The 17,500-nt window shown below is 51.1% G+C and overlaps 3 protein-coding genes and 1 long non-coding RNA gene across 6 annotated transcripts in view; 2 read left to right on the forward strand and 2 right to left on the reverse strand.

Moving 5' to 3' along the window:
- The window catches only part of dhps (deoxyhypusine synthase), a 49,045-nt gene extending 46,692 nt beyond the window's left edge, over positions 1-2,353 (forward strand). The window contains exons 2-3 of one of the 2 annotated variants that reach the window (XR_005947966.1): positions 334-427; positions 1,148-2,353. Coding sequence is in view for 1 of the 2 variants with exons in the window: in XM_041235720.1 (XP_041091654.1) it covers positions 334-459; positions 1,148-1,243 (222 nt within the window). In the remaining variant the exon portion in view is untranslated. Of the gene's footprint in view, positions 1-333; positions 460-1,147 lie in introns of both variants that reach the window. The other variant, XM_041235720.1, reaches the window with a different exon arrangement.
- Positions 2,354-5,733: 3,380 nt separating this feature from the next.
- Positions 5,734-7,741, reverse strand: LOC121304538. Of its 2 annotated transcripts, none has more exons than XR_005947968.1 (5): positions 6,906-7,741; positions 6,605-6,708; positions 6,331-6,404; positions 6,011-6,251; positions 5,734-5,892 (listed from the first exon to the last, which is right to left on the reverse strand). It is a non-coding gene; the product is annotated as an uncharacterized LOC121304538 (long non-coding RNA). The 2 variants fall into 2 exon arrangements; XR_005947967.1 differs by having other exon boundaries at positions 6,011-6,254; positions 6,906-7,738.
- A 475-nt stretch (positions 7,742-8,216) lies between these two features.
- On the reverse strand, positions 8,217-15,717 carry yju2b (YJU2 splicing factor homolog B). Its single transcript, XM_041235645.1, has 10 exons — positions 15,514-15,717; positions 15,340-15,413; positions 14,573-14,626; positions 13,195-13,277; positions 12,938-12,993; positions 12,236-12,296; positions 11,828-12,023; positions 9,328-9,453; positions 9,110-9,248; positions 8,217-8,911 (listed from the first exon to the last, which is right to left on the reverse strand). Exons 2-10 carry the CDS (start codon positions 15,340-15,342, stop codon positions 8,391-8,393), a joined length of 1,239 nt encoding a protein of 412 aa, XP_041091579.1. The 5' UTR covers positions 15,343-15,413; positions 15,514-15,717; the 3' UTR covers positions 8,217-8,390.
- A 94-nt stretch (positions 15,718-15,811) lies between these two features.
- The window catches only part of gtf2f1 (general transcription factor IIF, polypeptide 1), a 50,252-nt gene continuing 48,563 nt past the window's right edge, over positions 15,812-17,500 (forward strand). The window contains exons 1-4 of the mRNA XM_041235700.1: positions 15,812-16,002; positions 16,439-16,472; positions 16,732-16,778; positions 17,050-17,122. Of these exons, the coding sequence (XP_041091634.1) occupies positions 16,461-16,472; positions 16,732-16,778; positions 17,050-17,122 (132 nt within the window). The 5' untranslated portion in view covers positions 15,812-16,002; positions 16,439-16,460. The remainder of the gene's footprint in view (positions 16,003-16,438; positions 16,473-16,731; positions 16,779-17,049; positions 17,123-17,500) is intronic.

Below are 17,500 nucleotides of genomic sequence, written 5' to 3' on the forward strand. Positions count from 1 at the left end.
TGGGGCTGTGCAGTGTGGGGCTGTGCGCTGCACACTAACCTCATGGTAATACAGACAGCACTGGGGCTGTGCAGTGTGGGGCTGTGCGCTGCACACTAACCTCATGGTAATACAGACAGCACTGGGGCTGTGCAGTGTGGGGCTGTGCGCTGCACACTAACCTCATGGTAATACAGACAGCACTGGGGCTGTGCAGTGTGGGGCTGTGCGCTGCACACTAACCTCATGGTAATACAGACAGCACTGGGGCTGTGCGCTGCACACTAATGATAATGCAGTAGTTGTGTTTTCAGTGCTGTGTTTGTGACCCTCTCTCTCTCTCGTGTCTCCCAGCGGAATGGTGCTGACTTTGCGGTCTTTGTGAACACGGGGCAGGAGTTCGACGGCTCTGACTCGGGAGCGCGGCCGGACGAAGCCGTGTCCTGGGGTAAGATCCGTGCCGACGCCACGCCTGTCAAGGTACACGATGCACACCAGACTGCCCTGATAAGAGACTCCCATAGCAGTGTGATAAAGCACAGCACAAGCATAGGGAAGCATTGTAAAGCACAGAGAGGTCTGGTAAAGCACAGGGAAGCATTGTAAAGCACAGAGAGGTCTGGTAAAGCATAGGGAAGCATTGCAAAGCACAGAGAGGTCTGGTAAAGCACAGGGAAGCATTGCAAAGCACAGAGAGGTCTGGTAAAGCACAGGGAAGCATTGTAAAGCACAGAGAGGTCTGGTAAAGCACAGGGAAGCATTGTAAAGCACAGAGAGGTCTGGTAAAGCACAGGGAAGCATTGTAAAGCACAGAGAGGTCTGGTAAAGCATAGGGAAGCATTGTAAAGCACAGAGAGGTCTGGTAAAGCATAGGGAAGCATTGTAAAGCACAGAGACCTCTCCCCTCTCACCTCGAAGCCCTGTACCGATAGGAGAGACACAGCGTCCAGAGACGTCTACACGAGACCACAAAGGGGGACATACCAAGCGACTATTGTAACGTGCTTGTGTGGGGAGGTACGGCTACGCGAGTGTCGTGTCCTCGTTCTTCTCTTCTTTCCAACGCTGGGTATCTCCTCTCTCTGGTAAAGCACAGGGAATCATTGTAAAGCACAGAGAGGTCTGGTAAAGCACAGGGAAGCATTGTAAAGCTCTCTCTGTGTTGCAGGTCTATGCAGATGCTGCTCTGGTGTTCCCCCTGCTGGTCGCTGAAACATTTGCACGACATGCCGATGCGCTCACAGCACAGAAGAAGAAGGATTGAGACCCTCCTCCCTCACCTCTCCCCTCTCCCTCGCTCCCTCACAGCCCAGAGCAAGGACTGAGACCCTCCTCCCTCACCTCTCCCCTCTCCCTCGCTCCCTCACAGCCCAGAGCAAGGACTGAGACCCTCCTCCCTCACCTCTCCCCTCTCCCTCGCTCCCTCACAGCCCAGAGCAAGGACTGAGACCCTCCTCCCTCACCTCTCCCCTCTCCCTCGCTCCCTCACAGCCCAGAGCAAGGACTGAGACCCTCCTCCCTCACCTCTCCCCTCTCCCTCGCTCCCTCACAGCACAGAAGAAGAAGGATTGAGACCCTCCTCCCTCACCTCTCCCCTCTCCCTCGCTCCCTCACAGCCCAGAGCAAGGACTGAGACCCTCCTCCCTCACCTCTCCCCTCTCCCTCGCTCCCTCACAGCCCAGAGCAAGGACTGAGACCCTCCTCCCTCACCTCTCCCCTCTCCCTCGCTCCCTCACAGCCCAGAGCAAGGACTGAGACCCTCCTCCCTCACCTCCCCTCCCCTCTCCCTCACAGCCCAGAGCAAGGACTGAGACCCTCCTCCCTCACCTCTCCCCTCTCCCTCGCTCCCTCACAGCCCAGAGCAAGGACTGAGACCCTCCTCCCTCACCTCTCCCCTCTCCCTCGCTCCCTCACAGCCCAGAGCAAGGACTGAGACCCTCCTCCCTCACCTCTCCCCTCTCCCTCGCTCCCTCACAGCCCAGAGCAAGGATTGAGACCCTCCTCCCTCACCTCTCCCCTCTCCCTCGCTCCCTCACAGCCCAGAGCAAGGATTGAGACCCTCCTCCCTCACCTCTCCCCTCTCCCTCGCTCCCTCACAGCCCAGAGCAAGGATTGAGACCCTCCTCCCTCACCTCTCCCCTCCCTCGCTCCCTCCCTCACAGCAGAGGAGTTGGGTTTTCTGTTGACTGAACCCCAGGCTTGGCAGACACCCTTGGGGGTACAGCGTGCCAGCGTCACACAAAGAGAGAGCGAGCAAGCGAGGCTGGCACAGTGCAGGCTGCCTCTGTGAGTCTCCCAGCTCATCCTTTAACTGTCACCTGAATGAGCTTCGTGCTGCTGATTGAAATAAAATAAAGGAGCTCTGGATTCCTTCTTCTGTCTTTTCCTGTACTGATTTCAATATCAATATTCTATATAGTGCCTTTCATAGTGGACCACCATCACAAAGCGCTTTACAAGATAGAACACATGCAACCTCACACCCACACACAAACACACACACAACAGATGTGCAGCACCGTGTAGAATGAACTCCTGTTGCTTCATAGACTTGCTGCTGTGTAATCTACATACTGAACTGCAGACCGCGTTGTAGTTTAGACACAACAAATGTGACGTTTCAAAATCTAACATGAAATACTACTGTACTGCTATTATGGCTTCTGGTAGATGTTAAATAAAAGATCTAGATTATGCTCACGTATGTTTTTCTTTTATTATGTCTCAAACCTAAAATTCTAGGTGATGCGAAACTTTTGGCAATATTTCAGAAAGACAGCTGCGCCACCCCCGCTGTACTGCTCCGGAGGGCCGGTGCATTTCCACTTACTCGCCTTCTATTATTACAGGGAGCTGTTCCAAAAACAAACCGCAAGGTTCAGGGTGGATCACTCTTCAAATTGAAAAGGGGTTCGGCTGTAATTCCAAACCCAGCGCATTGAAAGGGGTTGGAAGCGGCTGTGGCGCTTGCCGGCGCGGTTGGCTTAGCGGGCTGAGCACAGCTTCCCGTGCTTTGCCTGTGTGGAGCTGCGGTCCGCTCAGCCTCACCTCTCCGCCGCGGGTTCGCGTCCAGCTTTCTGTTCCAATACCTGCGGGAGACAGGCGTGAGTTTCTCGGGCTTTGTTCTCTACCGCGTCGGCGTTTTGAGGTATCGTCGTTTTTAAGGCGATACCTCAAAACAGATCAAAAGGGGTAAGTTCACTTAACACGACATAGCTAATTGTAAAAGCGGGGCCCTTTTACCTCTGGAAAGGAAAATTCCAAACCATTCCCAAGCGGCGTGTTCCGTAACCACGCCCTCAGGTGTGCCGCAGAGTGACCACGCCCCTTCCAGGTACACATACCCGGGTGACCACGCCCCTTCCAGGTACACATGCACAGGTGGCCACGCCCCTTCCAGGTACACATACCCGGGTGACCACGCCCCTTCCAGGTACACATGCACAGGTGGCCACGCCCCGCGCAGGTAGATCGGAAAGATGGCGGCCGGGGTAACACGCTGAGTTTGAGCTCCGTAACTTTCTCCTGTTTTTAATGTGTTTTTCTCGGGTGGGAGAGGGCGCGGAGAGAGCATGCAGGCGGTAAGCTGTGATTCACTTTTCACATTTACAAAGATTTGCTTTAAGATTAAAAATAAGAATAATACAAAAACAGTCCAGTTCAAATTGCTTTTCGATTCGAGTTTTGCGTTTCAGACTTCCTTTAGCATTTAAGCTTTCCAATCAGCTTAAATACTGTTTTTCTTTTATTTTCTCTATACTATTTGATGACTTTTCCTAAATTGGGGTCACGAACACGGAAAACAGAACCTGTGAGGTGTTTTTTTAGAACAGGTCATGGCGTTTATCTGTGTAGATTTGTGTGCAGGAATGAAACAAACTTCCTTAGGTAAAATCTTTTTTCTCCCCTGTTCTCGTTTTCTTTTCAGAGGACAAACGCGGGTTGTGTTTGAAAGAAGAGGCGCTGTTCCTGGTGTCTGGTCTTTGAGATTGAATCGACGGCTTGGTAAGCCACACTTTATCTCTGTTTAAATTATGATGCTTTGTTTCTGTGCGATGCCGTTGGAAATGCCGGTCTAAGAGTCAGGGGCCGCTTTTTATTGGAAGTGGCATTAACTGCGCAAAACAAACCAGCAAACAGAAATATATACACCCCCCCCTCCTGTGTGCTGTAAGTGTTGTGATCGTGTCGTGTTTTGTTCAAAGGTAAAATCCCGGATTCCCTGTTTGTTCTGGTGTCCAGTCCTGGTGTGACACACACAGGAGGAGATGCAGTCTGGGTAAGTCACAGACTCTTCTATTCCATTCTAGTTGGGTGCTGTTTATGTGCAATAATAATATGTTTTCTTTAGGAATAGTGGCGGACACAGACGCAGAAACGCACATCTTCTTAGGTAAAGCAACAGCATCATTATTATTAACAGTACAGCTTCATTCTGAACCTCGTCATCTTGCTGTCTATCCTCTCCCATCCTAAACCAGCATCCAATTCTTTCTCCTGAAACAGTTTCAACACAGGACACACACACACACCAGGGGAGTGCTGAGTTCACAACCCCCTGGGCCGCTCCTGTGTGACCGAGTCACTTGTAGTGTCCTATCTGGGCTGCTGTTTATTTGGTTGTGTTTTTTCCAGTGCACCTCTTCTCATTTAGCATTATAATTACATTGGCTGTGTGTGGCGTGAGCGTTAACCCGAGTGTGTGTGTGTGCAACACACGGGGCACGTTTCAAACTGGTGCCTCTTACTGAAGCAGCGTCAGTCACAGTTATATCATTCACTGGTATCTATATAGGTGTCCAGTCTGGTCATTTTTCTGTTGTGTTTTTCTAAGGTGCTGTGTTTGCTGGTGTCACTGCTGCGCGATGCTGATTCGGCGGTCGGATTGCGGAGCACTGATGTCATGACGAGTCTGGTTCAGTGAAGGGATGTTTTAAAATGGGTATGTTTGTATAATCATCTCTTTAAACACGCCGCTGCTCTGCGATTGAATCTGCAGTCTTTGCTGGGCTGGTTTCTGCTCCCAAGACGTCTCTTTCCCGGGGCTGAGTGTCCGGACCCCGTCTCGGTGTGAGGCGCTGCAGAGCCGAGCGGCTGCTGTGTGTGATCGCTGTGTTTCAAGCTGTTTCACTGACTCTGTGCAGCAGGACTCGTGTCTGAGCCTCGCCTCTGTGTTGTTGTTTGTTTCAGACGGTGCTTCCCCGAGCCTCGCAGCAGATTGAATCGCACTCCTGCCTCTGCAAGTCTCTTGGGTGGTTTCAGCAGGAGCGCCGCTGTGTGATCGTGTCCCCTTGTATTGCGCTGCAGTGTCTGTGTTTGCTATTCATTGTGTTTTTGATCATCGCTGCTTCACTGTAACTGGATTCTGCTTTAATAAACGTTGGCTCTGTGTACGTGCTGCCTCCTTCCTTCCTTCGTGGGACTGGCTGTACAGCCCCCGACAAACCCTGTGATGTGGACCCTGCTTTTACTGGACAAGGATTTCCCGCCAAAAGACTTAACCCTCACCGAGGGACTAGAATAATAGGAAGGGGAGGCGGATAGCTGGATCAGATCAAACGTTTGTCATCTCTTGGAGAAGGAAAATATTGTCCAATGAAAAGCAGGATCCACACCTGCAGACAGCGATCACAGGGTTTGGCAGAGACTGACTGTGTGAGACACAATTCACCTGCCCCAAAAAACACACACCCCCTTCGCAGGGGGAGGGTAGAGACAAGAGCTGCAGACAACTGGAAATGAAGACTACAAATACGCAATGCAATCTTTATTAGAAAAGCGAAACACACAATCCAACACGGGGCGGTGAGATGAACAAGAACTCGCCAAAAAACAAAACCAGCCCGTCAATCCATCTGCTTGATCCGAGAGTCCAGAGGCGGGAGCGACGCTGCAGAACCGCACGCGTCTATCCTGGAAACAGCAGCAAAAATAAAACATCACACAGCTGTCAAAGTGACGCACAAGCGAGCAAAAAACACAGGCACACGAGTGCACGCCGGGGAGCAGATTACAATACAATCTCGCTTACCGTGACAGGGGCTTGCAGACGGATCCCGGGTCGGTGCGCACAAGGACGGGCAGCGGTGATGAGGGCGCATCTTGCACTGAAAGACGCACACACAGAATCCACAGCAACGCTAGTTTACACAGCCTCTGTGCAGAGGGGCTTGTAACTTCACTAATGAATCCTCGCTGAACGGACAGTCTGTTATAAAGACTTTAACAATGCTGCTGTTGATTCACCCGTTTGAAACGTGTCCAGCGCGTTTCTTCTAAAGAGAACAGTTATATTATTATTGCACATAAACAGCACCCAACTAGAATGGAATAGAAGAGTCTGTGACTTACCCAGACTGCATCTCCTCCTGTGTGTGTCACACCAGGACTGGACACCAGAACAAACAGGGAATCCGGGATTTTACCTTTGAACAAAACACGACACGATCACAACACTTACAGCACACAGGAGGGGGGGGTGTATATATTTCTGTTTGCTGGTTTGTTTTGCGCAGTTAATGCCACTTCCAATAAAAAGCGGCCCCTGACTCTTAGACCGGCATTTCCAACGACATCGCACAGAAACAAAGCATCATAATTTAAACAGAGATAAAGTGTGGCTTACCAAGCCGTCGATTCAATCTCAAAGACCAGACACCAGGAACAGCGCCTCTTCTTTCAAACACAACCCGCGTTTGTCCTTTGAAAAGAAAGAGCGGAGACCAGGCCCTGTTTGGAGAGGTTTTGGAAAGCGTTTTAATGCAGGTTTGTTTTCACATGTATCGCAGCGCGTCAAACAACACGAGCGCTTCTGAAATAACAACAAGAAAGACAAACAGCTTGGAAACTAAAGCGAGTTTAATACTCGAACCCAAAAGGGTGGGTTTTGTTTAAACAAATCTTTGTAAAAGTGAATCACAGCTTACCGCTTGCATGCTCTCTCCCACCCGAGAAAAACACATTAAAAACAGGAGAAAGTTACGGAGCTCAAACTCAGCGTGTTACCCCGGCCGCCATCTTTCCGATCTACCTGCGCGGGGCGTGGCCACCTGTGCATGTGTACCTGGAAGGGGCGTGGTCACTAGTGGCTGTGTACCTGGAAGGGGCGTGGTCACTCGTGGCTGTGTACCTGGAAGGGGCGTGGTCACCCGTGGCTGTGTACCTCGAAGGGGCGTGGTCATTCTGCGACACACCTGAGGGCGTGGTTACGGAACACGCCGCTTGGGGATGGTTTGGGATTTTCCTTTCCAGAGGTAAAAGGGCCCCGCTTTTACAATTAGCTATATCGTGTTAAGTGAACTTACCCCTTTTGATCTATTTTGAGGTATCGCCTAAAAACGACGATACCTCAAAACGCCGCTTCTCAACTCCTTTCAATGCGCTGGGTTTGGAATTACAGCCGAACCCCTTTTCAATTTGAAGAGTGATCCACCCTGAACTCGTGTTGCGGTTTGTTTTCATCCCTAGTGTGATGATTGAGATTGGGAGGGGTGTGCTCGGCTCCGGGTCTGCAGGCGAGTGATATTGAAATGGGACGGGACTCGGCTCTGCTCCTGGCGCCGTGGCTAGGGCGCGTTACCCCTCGTCTCTGGTTCATTCCGTTTTCAGTTCAAATCCCACATTTTTTTTTGTAGTTACATTTTATTTCAGCTGGAACTCATATTATGATGTGTCTGTAATAATAATAATAATGAAAACATCAGGGTCTGGTTCCTAATGAAATCCACATCTCCAAACACAGCGCTGCCCTCTTATTAAGGAAAACTTATTAACACAAAGACTTCAATAAATGAAACACAAACACTGACACACACACACACACACACACACAGATACTCTCTCACACACACACACACACACACACACACACACACAGATACTCTCTCACACACACACACACACACACACACAGACTCTCTCTCGTTTAGAGGGAATCAGACCCTAAGCATTGTTAACCTTTCTATTATGAAGTTACAGGCAGATTAGATTTTAGTCATTCATGTTGTCAACCTAATTCATTCCACCAGAGGGCGCCAATACCCCAGCATCCCAATTCCGTGCCTTCAGCTGATCAGAAGTGATCCCATCGCAAACCCTTCCAGCGACTGTGCAGCCTTTCTATACTGACTTGGTTTGTAACTGCTTCACATGCGGCTGAACAAACACGCCTCTGTGCTTCTCTAGCTGTGAGATGAAATAACTGAGACGATGCCACACGCTGCCAGCACAGCACACCCTCCACTTTCAGTGATTTATTCCTCTGATTTACAAACCCAGACGGGAATAACACATTGTTTTGCTGCTGTTGTAGTCTCTCAGATGCTCAGTTGATTCAGCATGCAGACAGTCCAGTTCACTATGTTCTTTAAGCCTGTCCCCCCCCCTCCTCAGTCTCCCCACAGTCTCCTCTCTCAGGGCTCCGACTCGGAACTGGAGCCCAAGTAATCTGCCACCAGAGAGGAGAGGGGGGCGCAGGGCTCAGCCTCGCCCCCAAAACAGGCCTCAGCCTGGGGCTCTGTGCTGGGGGTCTGTGCCTGTGCGCTGTTAAAAGGGTTCCCCCCACCCCCCGGTGCGTCAGTGATGTCAATCCCCCGAGGTGTGTCGCTCTCTCCGATCTCCAGAGATGCCTCTGGTTCCTGTGCAGCGGCGATATCGCTCCCTGCTGATCTCCTGCGCACGATCCCCAGGGATGGCTTTGGTTCCTGTGTGACGGCGAGATCGCTCCCCGCTGATCTCCTGCGCACGATCCCCAGTCCCTTGCTGAGAGGCAGCGCTGTGGAGGAGCTGGGGGAGGCCAGGGAGGGAGCCGAGGTGGAGCCCAGGGTCAGGCCCAGTCTCTTCAGGGTGTCCGAGGCTCTGTTTGCGACGGGGGAAGGAAACCAGGAGCGCGCCGAGATCTCTCTCCGCTTCAACCGCTGCCTGTCCTCGTACGCTGAGGGGGAGAGATAGACACACAGACACAGTGAGAGACACACAGACACAGTGTTTCAGGGTGTTTCAGGGGGTGTCAGTGCTGCAGAGACACACAGACACAGTGTTTCAGGGTGTTTCAGGGGGTGTCAGTGCTGCAGAGACACACAGACACAGTGTTTCAGGGGGTGTCAGGGGTGTCAGTGCTGCAAAGACTCACAGTCTGCGCTATGCAGGGTGAGCAGGCTGGCCAGTCTCTTGTCATCCTCAGTCTCTTTCACCAGCGGGATGGCCAGGCAGGCTTTACTGAGCAGAGCCCCGTCCCTCTCGCTCTCCTCCTTTATCAGCTTCTTCTCATCCTGACAGAGAGAGAGATGAAGTGAGCGCACGTGCACGTCCACTCGCACTCGTCACAGTGTCCTCTCCCCCTCCTCTCACCCTGAATCTCCTGCGCAGTGCGCTGTTTAGCTGGAAGTCGTCTCTCCAGGCCTCCTGCTTCTCCTGGATGTGTGACAGGGAGGGCAGGGCGCGCTGCAGCTTCCCCCGGTCCTGAGAGCCGTGCTCCTGTGTGTGTGTGCGAGTCGGGGGTCAGTGCTGTTCCTGTGGTCAGTATCTGCTCGTTGTTGCTCTGAGTGTGTGAGAGGGGGAGGAGTGGTCAGTGCTGTTCCTGTGGTCAGTATCTGCTCGTTGTTCCTCTCTGTGTGTGTGCGAGTCGGAGGGTCAGTGCTGTTCCTGTGGTCAGTATCTGCTCGTTGTTCCTCTCTGTGTGTGTGCGAGTCGGAGGGTCAGTGCTGTTCCTGTGGTCAGTATCTGCTCGTTGTTCCTCTCTGTGTGTGTGCGAGTCGGAGGGTCAGTGCTGTTCCTGTGGTCAGTATCTGCTCGTTGTTCCTCTCTGTGTGTGTGCGAGTCGGAGGGTCAGTGCTGTTCCTTCCTGTGGTCAGTATCTGCTCGTTGTTCCTCTCTGTGTGTGTGCGAGTCGGAGGGTCAGTGCTGTTCCTGTGGTCAGTATCTGCTCGTTGTTCTTCTCTGTGTGGGTATCTGCTCGTTGTTCCTCTCTGTGTGTGTGCGTCGGAGGGTCGGAGGGTCAGTGCTGTTCCTGTGGTCAGTATCTGCTCGTTGTTCCTCTCTGTGTGTGTGCGAGTCGGAGGGTCAGTGCTGTTCCTGTGGTCAGTATCTGCTCGTTGTTCCTCTCTGTGTGTGTGCGAGTCGGAGGGTCAGTGCTGTTCCTGTGGTCAGTATCTGCTCGTTGTTCCTCTCTGTGTGTGTGCGAGTCGGAGGGTCAGTGCTGTTCCTGTGGTCAGTATCTGCTCGTTGTTCCTCTCTGTGTGTGTGCGAGTCGGAGGGTCAGTGCTGTTCCTGTGGTCAGTATCTGCTCGTTGTTCCTCTCTGTGTGTGTGCGAGTCGGAGGGTCAGTGCTGTTCCTGTGGTCAGTATCTGCTCGTTGTTCCTCTCTGTGTGTGTGCGAGTCGGAGGGTCAGTGCTGTTCCTGTGGTCAGTATCTGCTCGTTGTTCCTCTCTGTGTGTGTGCGAGTCGGAGGGTCAGTGCTGTTCCTGTGGTCAGTATCTGCTCGTTGTTCCTCTCTGTGTGTGTGCGAGTCGGAGGGTCAGTGCTGTTCCTGTGGTCAGTATCTGCTCGTTGTTCCTCTCTGTGTGTGTGCGAGTCGGAGGGTCAGTGCTGTTCCTGTGGTCAGTATCTGCTCGTTGTTCCTCTCTGTGTGTGTGCGAGTCGGAGGGTCAGTGCTGTTCCTGTGGTCAGTATCTGCTCGTTGTATCTTCGTTGTTCCCTCTGTGTGTGTGCGAGTCGGAGGGTCAGTGCTATTCCTGTGGTCAGTATCTGCTCGTTGTTCCTCTCTGTGTGTGTGCGAGTCGGAGGGTCAGTGCTGTTCCTGTGGTCAGTATCTGCTCGTTGTTCCTCTCTGTGTGTGTGCGAGTCGGAGGGTCAGTGCTGTTCCTGTGGTCAGTATCTGCTCGTTGTTCCTCTCTGTGTGTGTGCGAGTCGGAGGGTCAGTGCTGTTCCTGTGGTCAGTATCTGCTCGTTGTTCCTCTCTGTGTGTGTGCGAGTCGGAGGGTCAGTGCTGTTCCTGTGGTCAGTATCTGCTCGTTGTTCCTCTCTGTGTGTGTGCGAGTCGGAGGGTCAGTGCTGTTCCTGTGGTCAGTATCTGCTCGTTGTTCCTCTCTGTGTGTGTGCGAGTCGGAGGGTCAGTGCTGTTCCTGTGGTCAGTATCTGCTCGTTGTTCCTCTCTGTGTGTGTGCGAGTCGGAGGGTCAGTGCTGTTCCTGTGGTCAGTATCTGCTCGTTGTTCCTCTCTGTGTGTGTGCGAGTCGGAGGGTCAGTGCTGTTCCTGTGGTCAGTATCTGCTCGTTGTTCCTCTCTGTGTGTGTGCGAGTCGGAGGGTCAGTGCTGTTCCTGTGGTCAGTATCTGCTCGTTGTTCCTCTCTGTGTGTGTGCGAGTCGGAGGGTCAGTGCTGTTCCTGTGGTCAGTATCTGCTCGTTGTTCCTCTCTGTGTGTGTGCGAGTCGGAGGGTCAGTGCTGTTCCTGTGGTCAGTATCTGCTCGTTGTTCCTCTCTGTGTGTGTGCGAGTCGGAGGGTCAGTGCTGTTCCTGTGGTCAGTATCTGCTCGTTGTTCCTCTCTGTGTGTGTGCGAGTCGGAGGGTCAGTGCTGTTCCTGTGGTCAGTATCTGCTCGTTGTTCCTCTCTGTGTGTGTGCGAGTCGGAGGGTCAGTGCTGTTCCTGTGGTCAGTATCTGCTCGTTGTTCCTCTCTGTGTGTGTGCGAGTCGGAGGGTCAGTGCTGTTCCTGTGGTCAGTATCTGCTCGTTGTTCCTCTCTGTGTGTGTGCGAGTCGGAGGGTCAGTGCTGTTCCTGTGGTCAGTATCTGCTCGTTGTTCCTCTCTGTGTGTGTGCGAGTCGGAGGGTCAGTGCTGTTCCTGTGGTCAGTATCTGCTCGTTGTTCCTCTCTGTGTGTGTGCGAGTCGGAGGGTCAGTGCTGTACCTGTGGTCAGTATCTGCTCGTTGTCCTTCATGTCCCAGCGCTCCTCTTTGCGTCGCGCTCCGCTCACGATGACGTAGTCGCAGCTCGCCGGGTCTGTCTGCATCTCGATGTAGTTCACACACAGGTGACACTTCATCCGAAACCTGCAGCACAGGAGTGAGAGATAGAGAGAGAGAGAGAGGAGTGGGATTCAGATTGGGTCAGGCAGGGCTGTGCTCATCTGTATATCAGGTTGTGTAGTATTGTGCTGTGTGTAGATCAGGTTGTGTAGTATTGTGCTGTGTGTAGATCAGGTTGTGTAGTATTGTGCTGTGTGTAGATCAGGTTATGTAGTATTGTGTAGCGCTGTGCTCACCTGTAGATTGGGGTAGTGTAATAATTCCCCACCTTCTTCTTCTCAGCATTGTAACGGACGCCTGCAACGAGCAAACACACAGTCCAGCAAGAGAATCACACTGCACCAGGAAAACAAACACCCAGAGTCCAGCAAGAGAATCACACTGCACCAGGAAAACAAACACCCAGAGTCCAGCAAGAGAATCACACTGCACCAGGAAAACAAACACCCAGAGTCCAGCAAGAGAATCACACTGCACCAGGAAAACAAACACCCAGAGTCCAGCAAGAGAATCACACTGCACCAGGCTCTATCAAACTGTGCTGTGTTTCCAAACACCCTCTATCCTCTGTGCTGTGTTTCCAATGCTTGCCTGTGCTCTATCACTCTGTGCTGTGTTTCCAATGCTTGCCTGTGCTCAATGCTTCCCTGTGCTCTATCACTCTGTGCTGTGTTTCCAATGCTTGCCTGTGCTCTATCACTCTGTGCTGTGTTTCCAATGCTTGCCTGTGCTCTATCACTCTGTGCTGTGTTTCCAATGCTTGCCTGTGCTCTATCACTCTGTGCTGTGTTTCCAATGCTTGCCTGTGCTCTATCACTCTGTGCTGTGTTTCCAATGCTTGCCTGTGCTCTATCACTCTGTGCTGTATTTCCAATGCTTGCCTGTGCTCTATCACTCTGTGCTGTGCTGTGAATGCGGGACACATGAGATCTGCTCACCCATGCCGATGTGATTCTTGCAGCCGTCACACCAGATATTGTAGGGCATCTCGAACCTGGGGGCGATGGGGAAGTTCAACAATGTGAAAACCAATGAGAAACACTGACAGAGCTACGGTGAGAGAGGGATTGAAGGAGTGAGAGAGACAGAGTGAGATTGCAAGGGAGTGAGGTGTGAGACAGTGAGGTGTCAGTGGGGTGTGAGAATGAGAGTGGGGTGTCAGAGAATGAGAGTGGGGTGTGAGACAGTGACTCACCGGATGATGAGGATGCCCTGGGACAGTTTGCGCGCCCTCTCTCTGAGGGGGTGACTCTTCCTGTATCCATTGAGAGAGCCGTGCTGGAATACAGACAGAGACACTGAGAGACATGCAGAGACTCAGAGACACTGACTGACACTCAGACACACACAGAGACTCTCAGAGAGACACAGACACTCAGAAACACACAGAGACTCTCAGAGAGACACAGACTGACACTCAGAAACACACAGAGACTCTCACAGAGACACAGACACTCAGAAACACACAGAGACTCTCAGAGACACAGACTGACACTCAGAAACACACAGAGACTCTCAGAGAGACACAGACACTCAGAAACACACAGAGACTCTCAGAGACACTGACTGACACTCAGAAACACACAGAGACTCTCAGAGACACTGACTGACACTCAGAAACACACAGAGACTCTCAGAGACACAGACAGACACTCAGAAACACACAGAGACTCTCACAGAGACACAGACACTCAGAAACACACAGAGACTCTCAGAGACACACAGACACTCAGAAACACACAAGACACACAGAGACTCAGAAACACACAGACAGACACTCAGAAACACACAGAGACTCTCAGAGACACTGACAGACACTCAGAAACACACAGAGACTCTCAGAGACACACAGACACTCAGAAACACACAGAGACTCTCAGAGACACTGACTGACACTCAGAAACACACAGAGACTCTCAGAGACACTGACTGACACTCAGAAACACACAGAGACTCTCAGAGACACACTGACACTCAGAAACACACAGAGACTCTCAGAGACACAGACAGACACTCAGAAACACACAGAGACTCTCAGAGAGACACAGACACTCAGAAACACACAGAGACTCTCAGAGACACTGACTGACACTCAGAAACACACAGAGACTCTCAGAGAGACACAGACAGACACTCAAACACACAGAGACTCTCAGAGACACAGACACTCAGAAACACACAGAGACTCTCAGAGACACAGACTGACACTCAGAAACACACAGAGACTCTCAGAGACACTGACAGACACTCAGAAACACACAGAGACTCTCAGAGACACTGACTGACACTCAGACACACACAGAGACTCTCAGAGAGACACAGACAGACACTCGCAGGCAGAACCTGTAAATACTGCCTGTGACAAGGATTTAGAAACTGGAACGGTTTTTACTTCATGTTTTCTGTTTTGTAATCACTGCTGTTCTGATTGTTTTACTGTTGTTTTCATGTCCTGTTTGAATGCATCCTCTCTTTTTTGTTGTCCCTGATTGTGTAAGGTGTTTTTTCTTGCCAGTGAGATGTGTATCTCTCGGGCTCCACCCTGCTTCACGCAGTCTGTGTGAGATGCTCACCTTGGCCGGGTCAAAGTCCGGAGGGTAGTACTTATTCACCCCTTTCCGTTCACCCTGCGGGGAGAGAGACGCACAGTTACTGTTTCACAATCACACTGTGCTGCTGCTGCTTCAGACAGGCACGAAACCACCTGCTCTGTTACCATGCAGGAGGCAGAACTGGTTCAGGCTGCTAAAACATACCTATATACTGTATATAACTTTAACACATGCACATGTATATATGAGGAGGCTGTGTGGTGCACTGGTTAAAGAAAAGGGCTTGTAACCAGGAGGTCCCGGATTCAAATCCTGCCTCCTTGTGCTCTGTCTTTGGGCTGAGACATTGCTGTAAGTGACTCTGCAGCTGATGCACAGTTCACACGCCCTAGACTCTGCACCCTGGATAAAGGTGTCTGCTCTGTATCAGTGATGGGACCGGGTTTGGTCTGCTCGCGTCTCTCTCCTGTGGACACACTAGACCAGCGTTGAATTTTTGTCCGACTGTTTCAGAGACACGCCTGTCAGATGTATCCAGAGGTGAGCCGCAGTGTTTATCCAACAGGGGGTGTGAAGTGCGAGGTTCTGTATTTATTCAAAGTCTTTTCCATCGACACACATTAACGCTGCATCACAAACACACAGATGGAGGCACGTGTCTCTTTATGATTTCTGGGATGTTGAAACTGCCTGGCTGCTTTCAGACTAGAAGACTAGCGGCTGATCTAACGTACCTGAACCAGGGTTATATTTATTTTTACTTAACAGACTGGGTGTGCCAGACTTACCATGCTGAAGACAGTGCGATTCCCGCTGCAGCCTCTTCAAACACTCACAGAACAGAGCGGAGCGGAGAGCCTGCCTGCAGACAGACAGACAGACAGACAGACGGTTTTTGTTTGTTTGTTTGTTTGTTGCAATGCGGGCTATTCGTTACACTGTAATCAGCAACTGGACCCGACCTTAAATACACGAGGCTTCGCTTCCACGCTTCCTTCTAAAAACCACCTGAAACCCTTCTCCCAAAACCGAATGACGTCGACAACCACATCAAGCAGGAATGAGAAGCGCTTTTCACCACAATATTAATAATAATAATAATAAAATTTCTTCTTTCTTTGGTTAATTCTCGAGTCCAGATTCCCAGGACTCGAACACAGCCAAACACATCCGGGGGTGTCACGACAAAAACAATCCGTCCTACCAAAGCCGCTGCAAACATACACCGGAACCTGAAATCGGCCGGGCCGAGTGGCGTGCCGGGCGAGTCTCTGTGTTTCTGCAGCTCGTCTTCATTTCAAACCGCGCTTTGTGTTTAGAAAGTACGAGCAGCAGGGCTGGACAACGAGAAAAACCGACCCGACCCCGAGTCGGTGCTTTCAAAACCGAAGCGTCTCCTCTTACACCCTAATTCAGCTCGGATCCGTGTGTTTCAGTCCAGCGGCGCATCGGTATTATTATTGAATGGTTTTCATGTGTCTGTCCAGCGCTGTTAAATGAACAGGAAGCTGCTAACTGTGTAGAGCGTGTTGATATTATTATGAGACTCGTATCAGGGTCACATACAGGGAGTGAAGCGGGGTTTGAACCCGGGACCTCCTGGGGAGGAACTCTCTTCGTTAACCACGGGACCACACAGCGTCCTCATGTATACATACCCTATATTATTAAAATATAAAGATAACATCTATCTATGTGCGTGTGTTTGTATTGTGTACATATGTGAGATTGAGGAATATTGTATTAAAATGTATTGTCAGATTAACTTGGTTATTTAGTGAATGAGGCTGCTCATACAGATGCCCAATACGTTCCTAAAATAAGTGAGATTTGCCTTGCCTGCGATAATCACGATCGCTCTCTCTCTCTCTCTCCCTGTGTCTGCAGTCGACGCCCCCTGTGTGCAGATATGACTTCGCTGGTGAGCGTCCTTTTTAATTGTACAGATTGTAAGTGCAAGGACAGAGAAACCGCAGCTGCGTGTTTGTAAGCCTGCAGGCTGTTTGTAAGCCTCGGGCTGCTTGTGTTATAAGTGATAATAATTGCAGTAAGATAATAGAACATGAATGTAGTTCTAAATAGAGTTCTAGAATTAGCCTCGTTCTGAGATTGCTATTTGCACATTTCTTCTGCTTGTAATGCAAAGACTGTTCATCTTTTTAAACCCCCTGTACTTACAGGGAAGCAGTGGACAGTCCTCCACAGAATACACAGTCAGAGTACCCAAGTAAGTGTGTGTCTGCCTGCCTGCCTGCCTGTCTCTCTGCCTGGGTCTCTTCCCCTCCTGAGCTGTATCGACACTGTGCTTCTAAACCACTTTGCGTTCGTCTGGCGCAGGAATGCTACCTTAGAGACCTCTAGCTGGCACTGTTTGTTTCTTTGTGTATTTGCCTGTAGAGTTTGGGACGTGTTGCAGGATGCTGTGTGAATCGCGCCGGTCACTCCTGTGTTTGGAAACCTTAGTGTTGCGATTCTGACGGGTTGTATCTCTCCTGCAGGAACACAAACAAGAAGTACAATGTCATGGCCTTCAACTCAGGAGACAAGATCAACTTCTCTACCTGGACACAGGTGAGCCCCTCGCCTCTCGCGCTGCACCCCACAGCAGCCTGGGAGCAGAGCGACGGATGGGCCAGCAGAGACGAATCCAGTACTGAGCTTAACACTGAAAACAGCTGTCAATTCAACACACACACACACACACAGGCATACAGACAAGCACGCACACACACTGACACACACTCACTCTGTTTTGACAATAAGTTCTAACGGAGACGGTGTGTGTGTGTGCGTCTTTCTCTGTGTGTGCGTGTATATCTGAGGGCGTGTCTCTCTGTGTGTGCGTCTCTCTGTGTGTGTGTGCGTCTCTGTGTGTGCGTGCATAGAGACACACACCCACGCAGAGACACACACGCACATATAGACTGCGCAGCGTGAGACACATGTATA

Source organism: Polyodon spathula, chromosome 38, assembly GCF_017654505.1.
Source record: "Polyodon spathula isolate WHYD16114869_AA chromosome 38, ASM1765450v1, whole genome shotgun sequence".
Taxonomy (NCBI): Eukaryota; Metazoa; Chordata; class Actinopteri; order Acipenseriformes; family Polyodontidae; genus Polyodon; species Polyodon spathula.

Coding starts and splice junctions, on each gene's coding strand:
- yju2b (XM_041235645.1), bottom strand. Junction 12,024..12,235: donor TACACTACCCCAATCTACAG/GTGAGCACAGCG, acceptor CCTGTGCTGCAG/GTTTCGGATGAAGTGTCACC. Junction 8,912..9,109: donor CACCCTGCATAGCGCAGACT/GTGAGTCTTTGC, acceptor TCTCCCCCTCAG/CGTACGAGGACAGGCAGCGG.